The sequence below is a fragment of the Ptychodera flava genome, chromosome 13 (assembly GCF_041260155.1).
Source record: "Ptychodera flava strain L36383 chromosome 13, AS_Pfla_20210202, whole genome shotgun sequence".
NCBI classification, from domain to species: Eukaryota; Metazoa; Hemichordata; class Enteropneusta; family Ptychoderidae; genus Ptychodera; species Ptychodera flava.
The window spans coordinates 29,367,751-29,383,497 of NC_091940.1; the positions used below are offsets into that span (position 1 = coordinate 29,367,751).

Sequence of the window (15,747 nt, forward strand, 5' to 3'; positions counted from 1 at the left end):
CGCTATTTTTGTTGACAGCGCAGCCAGCGGTAGAAATGGGGTAGGGAACCAGACTAAACAAAGATAAAGTCCGGTGAATCATTGAGGGCGCAAATACCATGCGCACTAAAATCGCGCATTTGAGAGGAAGAAGCCCGAAGGGGAAGCCACGTTTTGCAGCACAATCACAAATGTGGCAAGGGAACCAGACTAAATGCCTTTATAACGTCACAGAAATGGTAAGATGAAAGACGATAGTGATCTGTTTATATTCTCAGGAATTGCAACTGTATTTTACGGTGATTGTTGGGTATTTTGTAAAAGCATTGCCGCTTCAGCATTCACAGAGCAGTTGAGTTATGCATGCACGACGGCCATGATCATTGAGTATCGCCAGTACCTCCATATTTCGCTCCATGCACGACCAGGTCAATTGTTCGGTTAACCTACCGAATCAAAAAGGAGACTTTCAAGTCAATAGCTTTATTAGCGTTAACAATATTTGATGTAGGGACCTGACTAAGGTTAATCTAGCCATTTTTGAATCTTCCTCCGTTGAAACCATACCTGTTCACCCCGTACCACGTGCTCGCCAGACACTGACCACGTGGCTTTTCATTCAAAGATTTACTCAGAGTGGGCAACTTCCGTCGTTCACTTTTACTCTTTAGCATGGCCATGTAATAAAACTTAAAGTTTCTTTGGCAGGTGTTACATTAACAATAACCACCCATCGTGATTTCTTGGCAATTTCTGTCGGTTTCGTGTGCAGAAATGCTATGTTAAGGTCCGCATGGAGATAGGATGGGACTACCCTGAATGTGAGACATGAGTTGAGGTACAGCCGAAAGTACAGGTGGTAGCTCCTATGTTTAGATGGGACATCTTGGGGACCAGGTTCAGGCATACTGCCCACCAGTGTGTGTAGGAGAATGTACATTCTGGGTTTTGGCAGCAGCATGGAATTTCGCCCGGCTCCGTAGTCTCCAAATGGAGTGATTAATTGTAAACTTACTACCAGGGGGGTCAGTTAATTTCACCCCCTCACCCCTAGGAGGTACTTTTAAAGTGGCTACGTCAGAAGATGCAATCTAAAGGTCTCTTCCTAATATACAAGCATTTTACCTATGAATAAAAACACCAAACATTGTGATTGGAGGTAGCTGCAGTTTTCTACTACCTCAATGCTTGAACTGTTTCAAAATGTACCTCCATGTGTATTGTCAATGTCATGGAAGACATACATTTTGGTGACACAGATATCACTCTTTCTGCTGAATGTGATAGTATGGTCACATTTCAACACCTGTGCCAGCCACCAACAAATTTTTGAATAGTGACAGTGTGGCAAGTTCAAGGGAAGTAGCGAGTCTTGTCAAAGTAGGCAGAAGTATTACACCCACTATCATGAGTTGAAACTTAGCAGTTATACACTTCTGCACGAGTCCCTCCTTTGTGGTGTATAAATGTAATGAAACCTTTAGTAATGGCAATACCCTGGCATATCTAATTTGTCAGTTTCCTTGCTGAACTTCAACCTGAAGCACAAATAAGAAGGGCACCATATCTGTCTGGAGAAAGATGGCGCCTTCACACATCCAAGTGAGGGATGATATTCGCTGATGGTGATATTTAAGGTGATAACTGAATCTAATGGCAAGGCTATTTGTGTGGAGTATTGGGAAATCCTCAAGGGTATACTTAATACTTCTTCATGAGTTTGAATACAATTGTACACATTTCGTGCCAGCGTGCGCGACGCCTGAGACAAAGGTACACAGTACACTAAATTACCCACAATGCTGTTTGATTTGTACAAACGACGTTAGTTTTCTTATAACTTTTTCAGTTCTGTGCAAAAGCAATAATGTGAAGTCTCACGATAATTGATTAATTATATTTATTAAAAGTACGTTGAAATATTGTAGTATAAATTTCAAAGAAACCATTAAATAACCATAAAAGTCACATTGTGCAGGTACTACAAATGTCACAGTTTTCGGAAGCAAGTTATGACCAACTGAAGGGGTCATTCTCTGAAAAAAAGTTAGCATGTAAATTTCTGTTGTCTTTCCTATTTGGAAAAAATCAATATCCTTTTGTTTCATAAAACAGGTGCAACTAGTCTCCCTACTTTCCATCACTTTATTCTGTATAGCTGAGGACACAATCAGTGGAAAATTTACAAAAGTCCTTCCTCTTCTCCCAATCAAGCACAATTTTCGTAATCCTTTAAAATGGGAATTCAGAAGAAAGGTGTTTTTAAAAGTACGTTTTCAGAATTTTTACAACTAGTCCAGGAATTTGTCTACACATAGGAGACATGGTAGACTTCACAGGGGAATCTACGTTGGTACAAATCATGACGTATTATGGGAAATCTCTAGTACTGTGAGGTCCACAGCAAAATCCAGCAAATTCTTACCACAGTCCTCTTGAATATTTCATTGCAGAGAAACTCAAATCTAGGCCAAGTTGAAGTGCTTGCAGAGATGCAATATGATAAGATGGAACAAGATGTGGCTGTGAAACAAGCACTTCCAGAAGACTTGTAAGTGTAGAATCATGATTATTTCATTTCACTGAAGAACAGATTATTATTGATATTTATGGTTTGCAGTATTTTGTCCAGCCACGATGATGACCCGATAATCCTAGCTCGCTTTGAGTTCAAAAACAAAAAGAACGGTGAAGAAAACTCTTCGTTCCAACGCTAACCCTTCTGAGTGGCTTTGTTTGCAAGCCGAGGGAAGTTCACATTTGTCAGTTGAAAGCCCCCAATCATAGTCTTCATTTTATTGTCTCCACAGGATCCGTGTGACATGTCATGTCTTTCCAGTATGGGATGCAGGAAAATACAGTGAAAGGTTGGTTCTTTTTTTCTACAAGTCTGTTCACAGAGAAATAGTTGGTGGTTCAGGATTCTTTGTCAATGTTTGAAGCTTAGATAACTGTAAATTTTCTGTTTTTTCTCCTTTTTATTCTTCGTGCTATCAACTGCAGTTTCTTGGTCAAGTCAAGTAAAACGTACTGACAGTAACACACACTGTTGTTTACAAGTAAATATAGGTCCAGATAGAATTCACTCTATTAAATTTATTAACTGTCGCATACAAACATCACACACCATACATACATGCTGTGTTGACCATGCAAGCTTACACTCTGTAGAACACTGTAAAGATGTAACAATGACATAATGAAAAGGATATTGGTGAAAATTCACTCTTTCAGTTTATTTATTTTGAGATGGGGGGGGGTTGGAGTGGAATGGTAAAGTAAAAGGTTGCCCAGTCATGTTGCCTCACTAAAAACGCTGCTGTAAAAGATGCTATGTTGTCTTGGCCATGGTCGTATAGAATATTGATCAAATAATTTAAACGTTGAATTTAAGTAAAAAGGACATGCACATGCTTTTTTGCACACAGTTGAATCACATCTTGCCACAGTGATGACTCGATAATCCTAGCTCGCTTTGAGTTCTAAACGAAAGAACGGTGAAGAAAATTCTTCGTTCCAACGCTAACCTTCTACTGAGTGGCACCACTACACACACTGTATCGCTGCCCATGTTCATCTCAAAAACTGTATCACTGAAATGTATTCATCTTCTTCCCAGGAAAAGTTTGAAGTCTCTGCACGTCTGATGAAGCAAATTGAAGGTAATAAAATCAAAATTATTTTTGTTCTGGGAAGAAAAGTAGTGTTTGAAATAACATCTGGACATTGCCACCAACAGTCATAATTTAAAATTTGTCATATTTTCCCTGTGCATTGATCAGAGGAGAACTATATGGCTTTTGACAAACAGAATTTCATTGCTCAGATGTATGAGATCCCCACAAACAAAAGATGGGTGAAGTTAACAGCAAATTTCTTCCTGACAGTTTGAAAGTTTTTCTGTTGCTTGGGTTGTTCTGCTTCATTACATCTCCCAATTACAATGCATTAAAAATACAAAACAGCTACCAATAGCTTTACAAATTTTTGACAAGTCAAATTATTCACATTCAAACTGTTGACAAGGCAATTAAACAGATGTCATATCAAGTTATTGCAACTTTCCTGTAGAATAATTCAGAAAATTTAGCACACTTCCAACTGAATTCATCTCTGCAATTTTGAACTGTAATCCCCTTAGAGGAAAATATGAGGACTCAAATTTCCTCCATCTTTCCATTCATGGTCAATGATGATCAAACTTGACAAGCATATATCTGAAATAGTTTGTTGAAAGACTTGATCTGAGACCAGTCTTTGGATTGACATAACATCCTCTCTTCTCTCGAGAGCAGTGCCTGTCAAAATTTACTTGAAGTTTGAGCTTTCAAGCTGTTTGGAAAGTTTTGCTTGAACCCGGATGTAAACTTCCCACTGAAAGTATTTCATTTGTAGAGCGCCCCCAGGAGCTACCTGTGCAAAAACTAAGCAACCTTTTGTTTATGGTCTGAGACAAGGTCATAGTGAATACTGTAAACAGTTACAAGGTTATCAGTGTGCCCACTAAGTCATAAATTTTTAGTTGACATGTGATGATTTGGGGCTGACGCAAAGAAATTTCCACAGTTCCTCAAAGTGACGCATCATTTCCAGAAATCATGTTTGCAAAATGGTCAGAGGGCACACTGGTTGTTGTTGCAGCCAGCACACTCTTCTATGCCTGAGACGTGACTACAAAGTTGAGGGCAAAATAATTTAATTACAACACCCATTGAATAGCCTAAGGATGAACAGTCATAGCGTATCCTTTCCACATGGGTTTGAAATTTCACTTTCGTAATCAAAGTATTTTCAGAGTTCTGCTCGTGTCATAGATCTCACTTTGACTTGGGCGGATCTTGTCTAGCCAGTTCTAGAATTTTTTTACACCTTTCAAATTCACTCATAAGTCTAACAAAGCAACATGAACCAATCACCAATAATCATCCCTATGAACTTGACCATAAGGAGCTAGGATATATTTTAGGAGGGCTTCCTTGAAGTTATGTAGTACCGCCCTCGTTGGTCTGCTTAAACTCAACGTGCAAACCTGTCACTGTCAGCTATGCTGTGAATTCTCTGAGCTAGGCTCATGTTTCTCCCTGATTTATTGAACAGATTTGTAAGCTGTGCGCTGCTGATTGAAGTCCTTCAGAGTAGATTGATGAGGGCTAAATGACCTTGGAGTCAAGTACGTCTTTGGTAAGTAGTACTTCATACCCCTTTCACAAAATGGCCCCTCAGAAGCAGGCTTCATTGTGCGACATTCAATGCCGTGTTTTTCATTGATTCAGTGTGTAAAATACGTCTGCTGGGTGACAAGTTCGTACTTATTTCTTGAGAGATCGGTCAGGAGGTGATCATATCTTTTGTACTCAGACTTGATTCATAAAAGTTGAAGTGTGTTAAGTGCCCTTCTCATGCTGAACAATCTTCAACTAACTGTAGTGCTCGGTACTTTTAACCCCAGGTGTTCAAAATTTAGTTTCATACCATACAGTGTGTATCTGTTTTATGTACTTTGCACAATTATCCAGGACAGAGTATTGACCATCAAAAGCCGCAGACAAAAATGAAAGTAAACAGTAATTCCATTCTTTACTTTGTTAAAATTGTTTGATTTTACAAAACGTTATTGCAGAATGTGTGAAAAATGCAGCATTGTTTCATAACAGTGTCCATTGCTTTGAAAATTGTCTTTTTCACTGTAAACAATTTTTTGAATATTTACTGGTAAGTTGATTTTATAATCCTTGACACAGTGAGGCGCCGTTGGAATTTCAAGGATTGACATCACTGTGTGAAGCCTTGAAGGATATGCAAAGCAGCTCTTGTGATGGAGCAAAGTTACCCTCAGTCCACATTACAATTCTGAGTATCTACAGTACCTCGCATGTGAAAAAGCAACTGAGTAAAGTTTAATGTAGAATGCACCTCGGAGACAGATATTGTGACTTTCAAAATCTTTTCGATACTTCTCTGGTCTACCATTTGTAAGGGTTATTTTAAAGCTCTTGGAAATATCATGGACGTAATTTTTTAAAAATTTAAAATTTTATATTTCTCCATAGAGATAACATAGGGATGGCAGCCATTTTGAATTTCAAATATCTGTAAATTCAAGTAATTTTTATTTCTTGTACCAAATTTTGCACGGTGACGCCAGAGTGTTATTCTGGATTTAGCGAGAGAATACGAAGTAGTTGAAGTTGTCACTGAGGAAAGTTTGAGCATGGGTGTAAGTCTTACATTCGAGGCACATATTCCTTTAATTAAAGCTGTATGAGATGTAGCTGCCCATATTTACTTTATGGTCCTTTTGTTTTGTTTGAGAAGTTCAGTTTCTTTTCCTATGCCTGCAGTCATGCCGAAATGCCTCGTGTTCAACTTGTTGACACTGCTGTATGTGCATGATGTCCATTGTTATTGTTGAAAACTGAATTTCAGTCCAGACTGGAATTCATTTGTCAACAGTGACATTGCTTCCTGCATACATGTTGTGGCAGCGAGGCAACACTTTGTAAAATTTCAACGTACTGAAGGAAAATCTGCTCAAAGGTGACACCAATTTCCCCCAGTAATGAACATTCACTGCCAATTCTAACTGCAAATGCCACAAGTTGTCCTCGTTCAAGAGGTCCAATGATGATCTTCCATATTGACAAGCATATGTCAGAAAATGCTGTTGACATCCTGAATGACTCTGAGACCTTTTTAGCAACCTTTTTGTGGCTGACTACTTTTCATGGTCAAGTGTTTGATATGATTTATTGACCTCAAAGACTGGTCTTTCATCTTGCTGCCAAAGACTGATCCTTTCTCTTTGTCCTTTGTGTGTGCCATTTCAGGCATTCACCAACCCTTGGATTCCCAATGACATACAGCAGTTAAAGGAGGACTCGTGAGTAGGTGGGTGTAGTTGGTAATTTACTAGGTCATATGCATGATTCATGTTGCCAAGTCTGCAATATTTTGAGTTTTATTTGCAGCGTTTAAATTCACATTGCAACAGTGTAACTTCAATGAGATAATAACATTTTTGGAAAAACTGCAAGTACACATTTTCATGAGTATGTCTTTAAAAAATTATACGAGCTTTGCAACTTTACCTTCTGGTTCATTTGGTGCTGTTCCTGAAGTTAACCCAGTCTTATGCAAAATTTCAGGAATATGACAGCAAAATGAGTTTTAATCTGACATGGCGTTTCTCCATGGCAACTGTCTCATGAGGTTTTAATTTCCATGGCAACTGTCTCATCAGGTTTTAATTAATGGAGCAATGACCTTCACGGAGCCATGAAGTTGCTCAAAATCGTGTAGTCTAGGTTATGTGCTATTTATTAACAGAACTTCTGTTATATGGCTGGGTATGCCACATGGTAGAATTTTAACATAGCTTTCCTTAGATGAAATGCCCTGAACAACACAAAAGGCATGCTGTCTGCAATATGATGATTAAGCTTGGTAGATACAAGTTTATATGAATGGTCTGTCTGAAGCCCCAAAGTATTAATGAGTATTGATTGAATATGCTGTGAAATCATCAATGTTGACTATTCACTGGCCTAAAAATCATGCACTGTTTTTCATTCTCAAGTAAAGCAGAGAACAAAAAACATCTTGGTTTATGAAACATTTTAACCTAATTCATTTATTTTGTGAGAACCAGAGAAGAAATGTAGACTTTTTATTTCAAAATTGGCTAAAAACTGGAAAGGGAACAGAATTACCCTCTTTCAGTTCACCCAATCACCCCTATTTCCCTGTGTAGAAGTCCAACTTTGTCATGGAAGACAATTGAGTGGAATCAAACTTTAGAAGTGAAAGGGTTAAATGGAAGTCCAACAGGCCACAATTTGACTTTTATCGACTTCTTTATGAGCAAAGATGAGATAATGTCTCGTTCGTATGATTTGAGATTTGCGTCTCATGATTACAGAATGTGTAAAGACTGAGCTCAGTGCAGGTTTTTGCCATATAAATTAAATCATCTGGGGTCTGTCATCCTTCAGAGAGTTGATAATACACGTCCAACTCTTTGCTGCTTCACAACAGGTTTCCATCTGCGCAAGAGGGGAGCTGCATGTGTGGAGTCGCTGAGATTTTTATGTCTGTGTTTGCAGAGTTGAAACCGATGAGGTATGTTTGTACCCTGCCAACTTGTGGTAATGTTGTCACCGATTACTTTTGATGGGATACTGCCATTTTCGCCCATGTGTTTGTTTGTATATAGGTCCAACCACCTATTGAAATCCCCTTGAAAACAATATGGCTTAACTAAATTCTGTTTACAAGGAAAAAGTACACTTTTGAAATCAAGAATGAAAATTGGCAGAGTCACAGAGCAATATTTTGGTGCTAAATTAACACATTACCCATTATTTGCTGTCATTTGAAATTCATAATGGCCACCATCCCTTTGTTATCCCTGTAGGGAAAGATGAAATTTTCGATTTTCACAAATAAGTTGGTGAAATGTTACTTACTCCATAAGCTTCAAAATAAGCCCGCACAAGTGGTACACCAAAACGTATTGTGAATATTTTAGAGTCAGAATATGTGTCTACCTTCACGACATGGTCAAAAAAATGATTTTCAGCAGTGCAAACACTGCCAAAGGTAGGCTTTCACTTGTGTGTGGCCATCACATTGACCTCTCCATATGTTAGCATGGTTGGTTTTTGTCTGGAAAAGTCACAGTATGATGAATACATTCTCAGACCTGTTCTGATAACTTTCCACAAATAAAGGAAAGTGTTGAAGATACACTCTTTCTGAATGTGACTTTAACCAGTCTTTTTTTTTTCTTACAAATTTAATGTGTAATAGTTCACGCCACATCACCAGTTACCTTTCTGTCTCCATTTTAGCAGAATTTCTAGAAATATATCATGTGGTTGGCAAGGAATGAATGAATGGTTGAAGTTTGGTAATACCCACAGATAAACATGACCTTGAAAATGTGATAAACTCACAGGTAAGCCAACTCTGCACGGTCCCATATACTTGAAGCTTTCAATGCTGATAAAATGTGCATTATCTTGTCTACCAATTTCAAAATAATTTCATGAAACTTGATATTGTTGATGGAGCGACTAAACATATTATTATGCTCTTGAAAGTTGGGCGTGCTTTCTATTCTTCAAAACGTCTATAACCCTTTTTTTATGATAAGCAGCAATGCAGTCAATTCCACTCTGAAACAATGTGAATTTTATTTATTTGTGAACTCTGATACAATCCAGCTATCATAAGATAGTATTGTCAATGAGATTTATGGGCAAGCTGTCATCTTTTAAAAAATGCTGTACAAGTAATCGCAGAATTTTGCCAGGATATAATTCATTTCATAATCAGCGAACAAACACCTTGCTGCTTTTCAATTTTATAAATAGCACAACAAAGTGCATTAGTTATAGATACATGTGTCTGCGACTCCTTCAAGAAAAAAAAAATCCGTCCAAGATTACCTTCATCTGACTGTGTGTATTGTTGATGTCTTTTAATGTTGTACGCTCTGCCATTTTGTGAATATATAATTATATGTGTGAAGTTCTGTGATGATACTTACCGCCCCAGGCTGACAAAGCCATGTTGATTGGTTGTACTGAGAAACTTCACCTATGCCTCTTTAATGCTATTTATTGAAAAAAAATCAACCTTTCTGTTACTATTCTGAGTGCAGTTCATTTCCATTTCAGGGAGTCCACAGTTGCAGTTTGATGCTGACAAAGCAGACTTTCTGGAAATATCACGTGGTTGGCAAGGAATGAATGAATGGTTGAAGTTTGGTAATACCCATAGATGACATTGACCTTGAAAATGTCGTGATAAACTCACAGGTAAGCCAACTCTGCACGGTCCCATTTAGTTAAAGCTTTCAATGCTGATAAAATGTGCATAGTCTTGTCTGCCAATTTTAAAATAATTTCATGAAACCTGACATCGTTGATGGAGCAACTTAACATATCATTATACTCTGGAAAGTTGGGCTTGCTTTCTGCTTCTCTAAAACCTCTGTTTACGGAAAATATAATCTTTCTTTTTTGATGATTTGCAGCAATGCAGTCAATCTCACTCTAAAACAATGAGAAGTTTATTCATTTTTGTGAACTCTGATACAATCCAACTATCATATGGTAGTATTGTCAATGAGATTTATGGACAAGCTGTCAGCTTTTTAAAATATGCTTTTCAAGTAATCACAGAATTTTGCCAGTAAACAATTCCTTTTATAATCAGCCAACAAATACCTGGCTGATTGTGAATTTTAAATATAGCACAACAAAGTGCATTAGTTATAAATACATGTCTCTGGCACTCCTTCAAGAAAACAAAATCCTTCCGAGATTACCTTGGTCTGACTGTGTGCATTGTTAATGTCTGTTAATGCTGCACACTCTGCCATTTTGTGAATATATAATTATATCTGTGAAGTTCTATGATGATACTTACCGCCCCAGGCTGACAAAGCCATGTTGATTGGTTGTACTGAGAAACTTCACCCATGCCTCTTTAATGCTATTTTATACTGAGAATAAAATCAACTTGTCTGTGTCTGAGTGCAGTTCATTTCTATTTCAGGGATTCCACAGTTGCCATTTGAAGTCAAACCTTTGACCTCAAGCCTGGATGAAACCTGTGATAGTGAGGCAAGTGTTTGTCAGATGACTGCATTCCTTTGCAAACTGGGTCAGTTGGCGTTGGCGTTATCGTTTGCAATATTTCATAACTGTATCAAAATGTACATATATCATAACCCCTCTCAGTGCATGACCAAATATTTGACTGTCAGTCTAATCTAGTAAATTTTTCTGTTGATGTGAAATAGTTCAAACTACATTGCTTCCTCAACTCTTCTGTGAATTTTTTTGAAACTGCATCTAAATAAACTTCTATAGTCCTAGACCCCATGACATATAAAATTTTTGTAAGCTTTCAATTCCAGCAGAATTCCCGTACACTTGGCTTTTTTTGAATTCAAGGATAAGACAAAGGGAACCTCAAAATGTTTCCGAAATTAAGCCACAACTTCTGATAGGAATAGGAATTTTGTAGGAAATATTATATTCAGGAGGGGGGGATGTATGTATGTTTAGTCCATACCCTTTGTGGAAAATAGGCCACATACTTCTGCTTTTAACAACTGTCTACATTTGATACAAGATACTTCCAGTTCCTGCTTAAAGATTCAGTGCCAGTGTATTAGTTTTGAAGTGATAAAATTACACAGGATTGCTTTGGACCTTGACTTGGTATCATACATTTCTGCACATGTCCCTCAGTGCAGTCAGCAACTAGCTGTGCCAGGAGGTGACAGACTGACTGTGCGCCATTGACAAGTCGACGGCAGTACCCTTCCAACTTTCAAATGACAATATTTTTTTTGTCTCTAAACGGTGAATCATATTAAATGTGAGCTGGTCATATACAGTAGATTCCGACTCAATGCTCACCCCTTTGCCAACCTGAGGAACTGTAGATACTTGTATCTGGAGATTAATTTGTGATCCCAGGTGGTATTTTGAACTTTTTGAGTTACTGTGATGATGTTCAATAACCGCCCCAGGCAGAGCAAACATGCAAATGTTGATTGGTTGTTTCTGAGAAACTCTTCACAACATTTTAGATAATGGTTTTCTGGTACTTCTGATGGTAGATTCTATGTTAAGCTGTTACTTTTCTTGGTATTTTGCTTATCTACTTCTTTTTTCTGTTGACAGATTTCCGGTTGTGAGAGGCTGAGAAGATTCTTTATGGAAATGTTACATCGTTATCAATGTAATCCTGTAATGGAGAAGTTCTCTTTACATTTTAAGTGACAATAAAATTCATTGCACTCTATGGCAACTTGTGGTTTGATTTTTATTATTACCACCCCATCCTTCCACAGCTTCTCCCCAAAATCAGAGCTAAGGCCAAGAAAAATAAGTTTTTCTCATCCTTATTGTGTGTCAGTTCAGGCCTGCCGCGTCAACCGTTTTTTTCTGCTCATGAGGAAATAAAAAGAAATGCGCAAAAATATGCAACGATAGTGCGGAACACAGTGCTGTATAAAACTAAACAAAATAATGGACACTAACATTCCATTCAGAACTACACATATGTAACTTCTGTTACGCTGTCAATACTGCATTGCTGCACTAAAAGTCAAACAGCAGAACTTGCTGTAAAAAAATACTGAAGCAACACTGCTGTGCATTTATCTCTGTATGCATTCCTATGTTTTTTGTGCATTCTTGTTGGTTGAAGAATAAAAAAATTGAGAGAGAGAACCCTGCATCACTGCATCGTTTTTGGAATGTCTAGGATGAGAAACGTATTTTTCTTGGCCAAGTTTGCTTTCTTGTAATCTAAAACATATTGCCAGGTTTATATTTGTGTATTGGATACCTTCTGTAACTTCAATCACTGCAAAGATATAGATCCATTACAGTTGAGGTTGCTCTTTGAGCGGGACTGTGATGCGATCAGCCTAGTCCAGACGACAGTGGCTTAAAGTCTTACCATTTAAACCATGGTTATGATGAACGCACAAATTCTGATTTCATCCAATATACTGGCTGACTGCCTTGGGTACTCTCCACAGGGACTGGAGGAAACTTGAACTACCAATAGCTATCTGTAAATTGCAGCTTGTCCGTTTGAACTTTAATGGCAGGCAGATATGCAGGGCATTTTTATTCTTGTCTACAGCAGAAATTTTTCAACATTTTTCTGATTGACAGCCAGGGCCCATACATTAAAGTAAATGCACATTATTTCCAGACTTAAGTCCTTGACTTTAAACTCTCTACCATTTTTTACTTCAGTTTCACTTGTAGCGGAGCAACATTTGGTCATGGCTTTGGCACGCAGTCATTGATAAAATTAAAAGTACTGCTATCTTTTCCGTACAGGCCGATCAAGCATATTTAGTCGCAGCAAAAGATATTAATAATTTTGAAATGTGAATATCATTAATCAGTTTAGCATTTAAATCGGGGTTGGGCTTCCTTTCCGCCCTGCAATACTTTTGCAACATTTTTTTCCATCATTTGTAGCTTCACAGATGGAGCGAAACGGAGGCTGGGCATCTTTTGATCACGTGTCAGTTTGTCTGACCTCCGGGAACACATGACCTCAGTCTGCCTATAAGAAACATTTCAATAATTTCCCATCGTCTGAAAGCGGCCTTATCAAGCCCTAAATGATACGTTGCCAGGCGCCTTTCCAAATCTGTCACTGCGCCTGATATGTATTATATTACTATATCTGCATTAAGCCGCCGTTAGGTAGTAAATTAGTATGCAAAGTGAAGGACAAACTGTTTTTGACTCGTCAGCTAGGTGATAATCCGATGGGTTTACAAAACAAATTCTATGACTTATTTTCCATGGCTGGTCACAGGTTGTGGTTCCATAGATCGGGCCAAAAGAATTATATGTTATTATTCGGACGAATTAACCTGTAAGACTTTGATACCATGTGAATCACACGTATTACCCTACTTTTAAAGCAAAGCAAAGCTTTCCATGGGTCATAGGAGAACAAGGCGTTATTAGTCATAGCAAGAGTGCTGTTCCTCCAAACCGAATAATTTTGAGAGACTGCCGAGGCACTACTGTGACCGGGCAACGAGTGACTATATTGACCATATTTCTGAGGGTCTTTACCATAACTGCATGAATTTGGCATAAATACTGATCATCATTCAGGATTCTAGTGCAGTTAGGTACCTTTTACAAGTATCCAATCATAACAGAAATATCGATTTTTTTATCGAGAATATTCGCAATCAAAAATTTATTAATAACAAGGTATGCTATAACTGCGTGAATTTGGCCAGAACACTAATCGTCATACATGATTTGAGTGCAGTAGGGTACCTTTGAAAGTATAAGATTAATGATAGAAATATCAAATCTTATCAACATAATTCATAATCATAACTTTATTAATTTTTTACACTCTTGCTGTGATTAACAACGCCTTGTCCCCCTGTGAATGAGCCACAGCCAGTCGGAGATGTTTATCGGCATTGGAAATGGTCGGAGAACTCCATCAGACTTCTAGACAAACCTTAATATTTCCTTTGGAAACAATTCAAAACACTGACAAAAAAAGCACAGAAGTTTTAAGTGAATTGTGATTGTGTAGCATCATTTGCCGCAACTTTTGTTCGGAAATGTCACGTTGCCAAGCACTTGGCAAATTTGTTCCCTTACCGATAAGACTACCGTACCAGCTTGTTTCTGAAATACTCATTCTCGTTCTATTTCCTAAATCACGTGGGAAATACTTTGTGCTACCTGTCAATAGTGCCCGTATATGTGAACTGTACAATATTATTATTGCTGGCAAATGAATTCTAGACATAAAAGTTGTTATTGTTATTTTTAAGACTGAATTCAGTGAAGCAAATCCAATACCATGATCGTCGAATCGAAATAACCGTGTTCAAAATTTGCAAGATCTGATAAATCTTGGGATTGTCTTATTCCTGAACTCCATCGTCTCTCTGTTGTTAGTATAGAAGACGGCGAAACATTCTTTCTGACCCTTGACATGAAGCAAAACAAAAAACCCATTTCGACGAGTTCGGATCCGAAAGAGCGTACTTAGGCCTTTACACCTTTGGGTTCGGCAGAATGCAAATCGTGTGTACTATATCAAACAAATTTAGTGCATAAAGTTTCCCAATGTTGACAAACTATGACCACAAATCCTCAGAAGCATATTTCAAACCATTCTCAAACCTAAGACACCGCATCCTGCTGTTCACAGGTTTACCAGCCTTTAATAATAGGGGAGAACCATTTAATTTCTGGGTGTGGTGGAAATGAGTAGGCCTATGTCAACAATTTTTTTCTGTCACCGTGACGTCAATTATTTGTTATTCTTTGTCAGTCACTGCATCAAATTACTTTTTTCCGCATGCAGAAACAATGCAAAGCTGCTGGTATATTTTTTTGTCAAGCCACTACAGGATGAAATTATTTCTTCCCAGCCGGTAACTTTTCTCCAGCCCGTCCACCCCTAGAAACCAAATGGTTCTCCCGTAATTGTACTTGTCCTGCACACCGAGACAAGTATTACATCAGAGTGTGTTGAATTATGAGCTTACAAACAATAAATCGAAATGATATCCAAACGAATATATATCATGTAAGAACAGCTGTCGTGTAAACATTCTCGTCGAGTAGAGAGTCTAGACCCGAAGGATTGAATGTCTTCCCGAAAGGAAACCACGAATTGTGAGGACATGCATTTGGTCAACGCTATAGTGGTTATTTCATGGCGTGTATAGATCCAGCGATGACATGTCGACACCGATAACAGTGAACATGTAGAGGGCCAGTATAGTCTAGTCCCTGCCGGAGTATTTTTACCTTCAGAGATTTTTGGCGAAAAAATACTCCGACAGGGAGTAGATTAATCCAGGATTTGGTGACGGGTGTTTTCTGTTCTTCGCTTGACTTCGAATCGAGTGTACATTTGTCGCGCAATAGATTTTCCTTCGCCGTCTGCGACTGAAACCGAATACCAGTAAACGGAACATCTGTATATAGTATGATGATATATTTTGTGTGTCATCCGGGTATTCCGATATTGATCACTTCGCATTAGCATGGTATCCGTTCTTTAAACTACTCATACACACTGAAACGTATACCCTACTTTATTTTACGCCTCCCGGGATCGAGCACGCCTGTACCAATGATAATCTTTTAAATATGCAATATTAGAAAGGATATTAGCCTGCAGCTTTGTCAACACCAGTGAATTTTGTTATGTTGTCCCCCAGAT

At 38.1% G+C, this 15,747-nt stretch overlaps 2 protein-coding genes across 6 annotated transcripts in view; one reads left to right on the plus strand and one right to left on the minus strand.

Moving 5' to 3' along the window:
* The window catches only part of LOC139148120 (reticulocyte-binding protein homolog 2a-like), a 581,355-nt gene that overhangs the window by 19,574 nt on the left and 546,034 nt on the right, over positions 1 to 15,747 (minus strand). The gene's annotated exons all lie outside the window — the stretch shown is intronic.
* On the plus strand, positions 65 to 11,802 carry LOC139148084 (uncharacterized). Of its 5 annotated transcripts, none has more exons than XM_070719374.1 (11): positions 65 to 218; positions 2,433 to 2,530; positions 2,790 to 2,846; positions 3,599 to 3,641; positions 5,077 to 5,160; positions 6,807 to 6,867; positions 8,014 to 8,097; positions 8,829 to 8,935; positions 9,660 to 9,800; positions 10,543 to 10,650; positions 11,682 to 11,802. In XM_070719374.1, exons 1-4 carry the CDS (start codon positions 99 to 101, stop codon positions 3,624 to 3,626), a joined length of 303 nt encoding a protein of 100 aa, XP_070575475.1. In that variant the 5' UTR covers positions 65 to 98; the 3' UTR covers positions 3,627 to 3,641; positions 5,077 to 5,160; positions 6,807 to 6,867; positions 8,014 to 8,097; positions 8,829 to 8,935; positions 9,660 to 9,800; positions 10,543 to 10,650; positions 11,682 to 11,802. The 5 variants fall into 5 exon arrangements, with proteins under 5 accessions (XP_070575475.1, XP_070575476.1, XP_070575478.1 ...); XM_070719375.1 differs by having other exon boundaries at positions 10,543 to 10,610; XM_070719377.1 differs by having other exon boundaries at positions 8,832 to 8,935.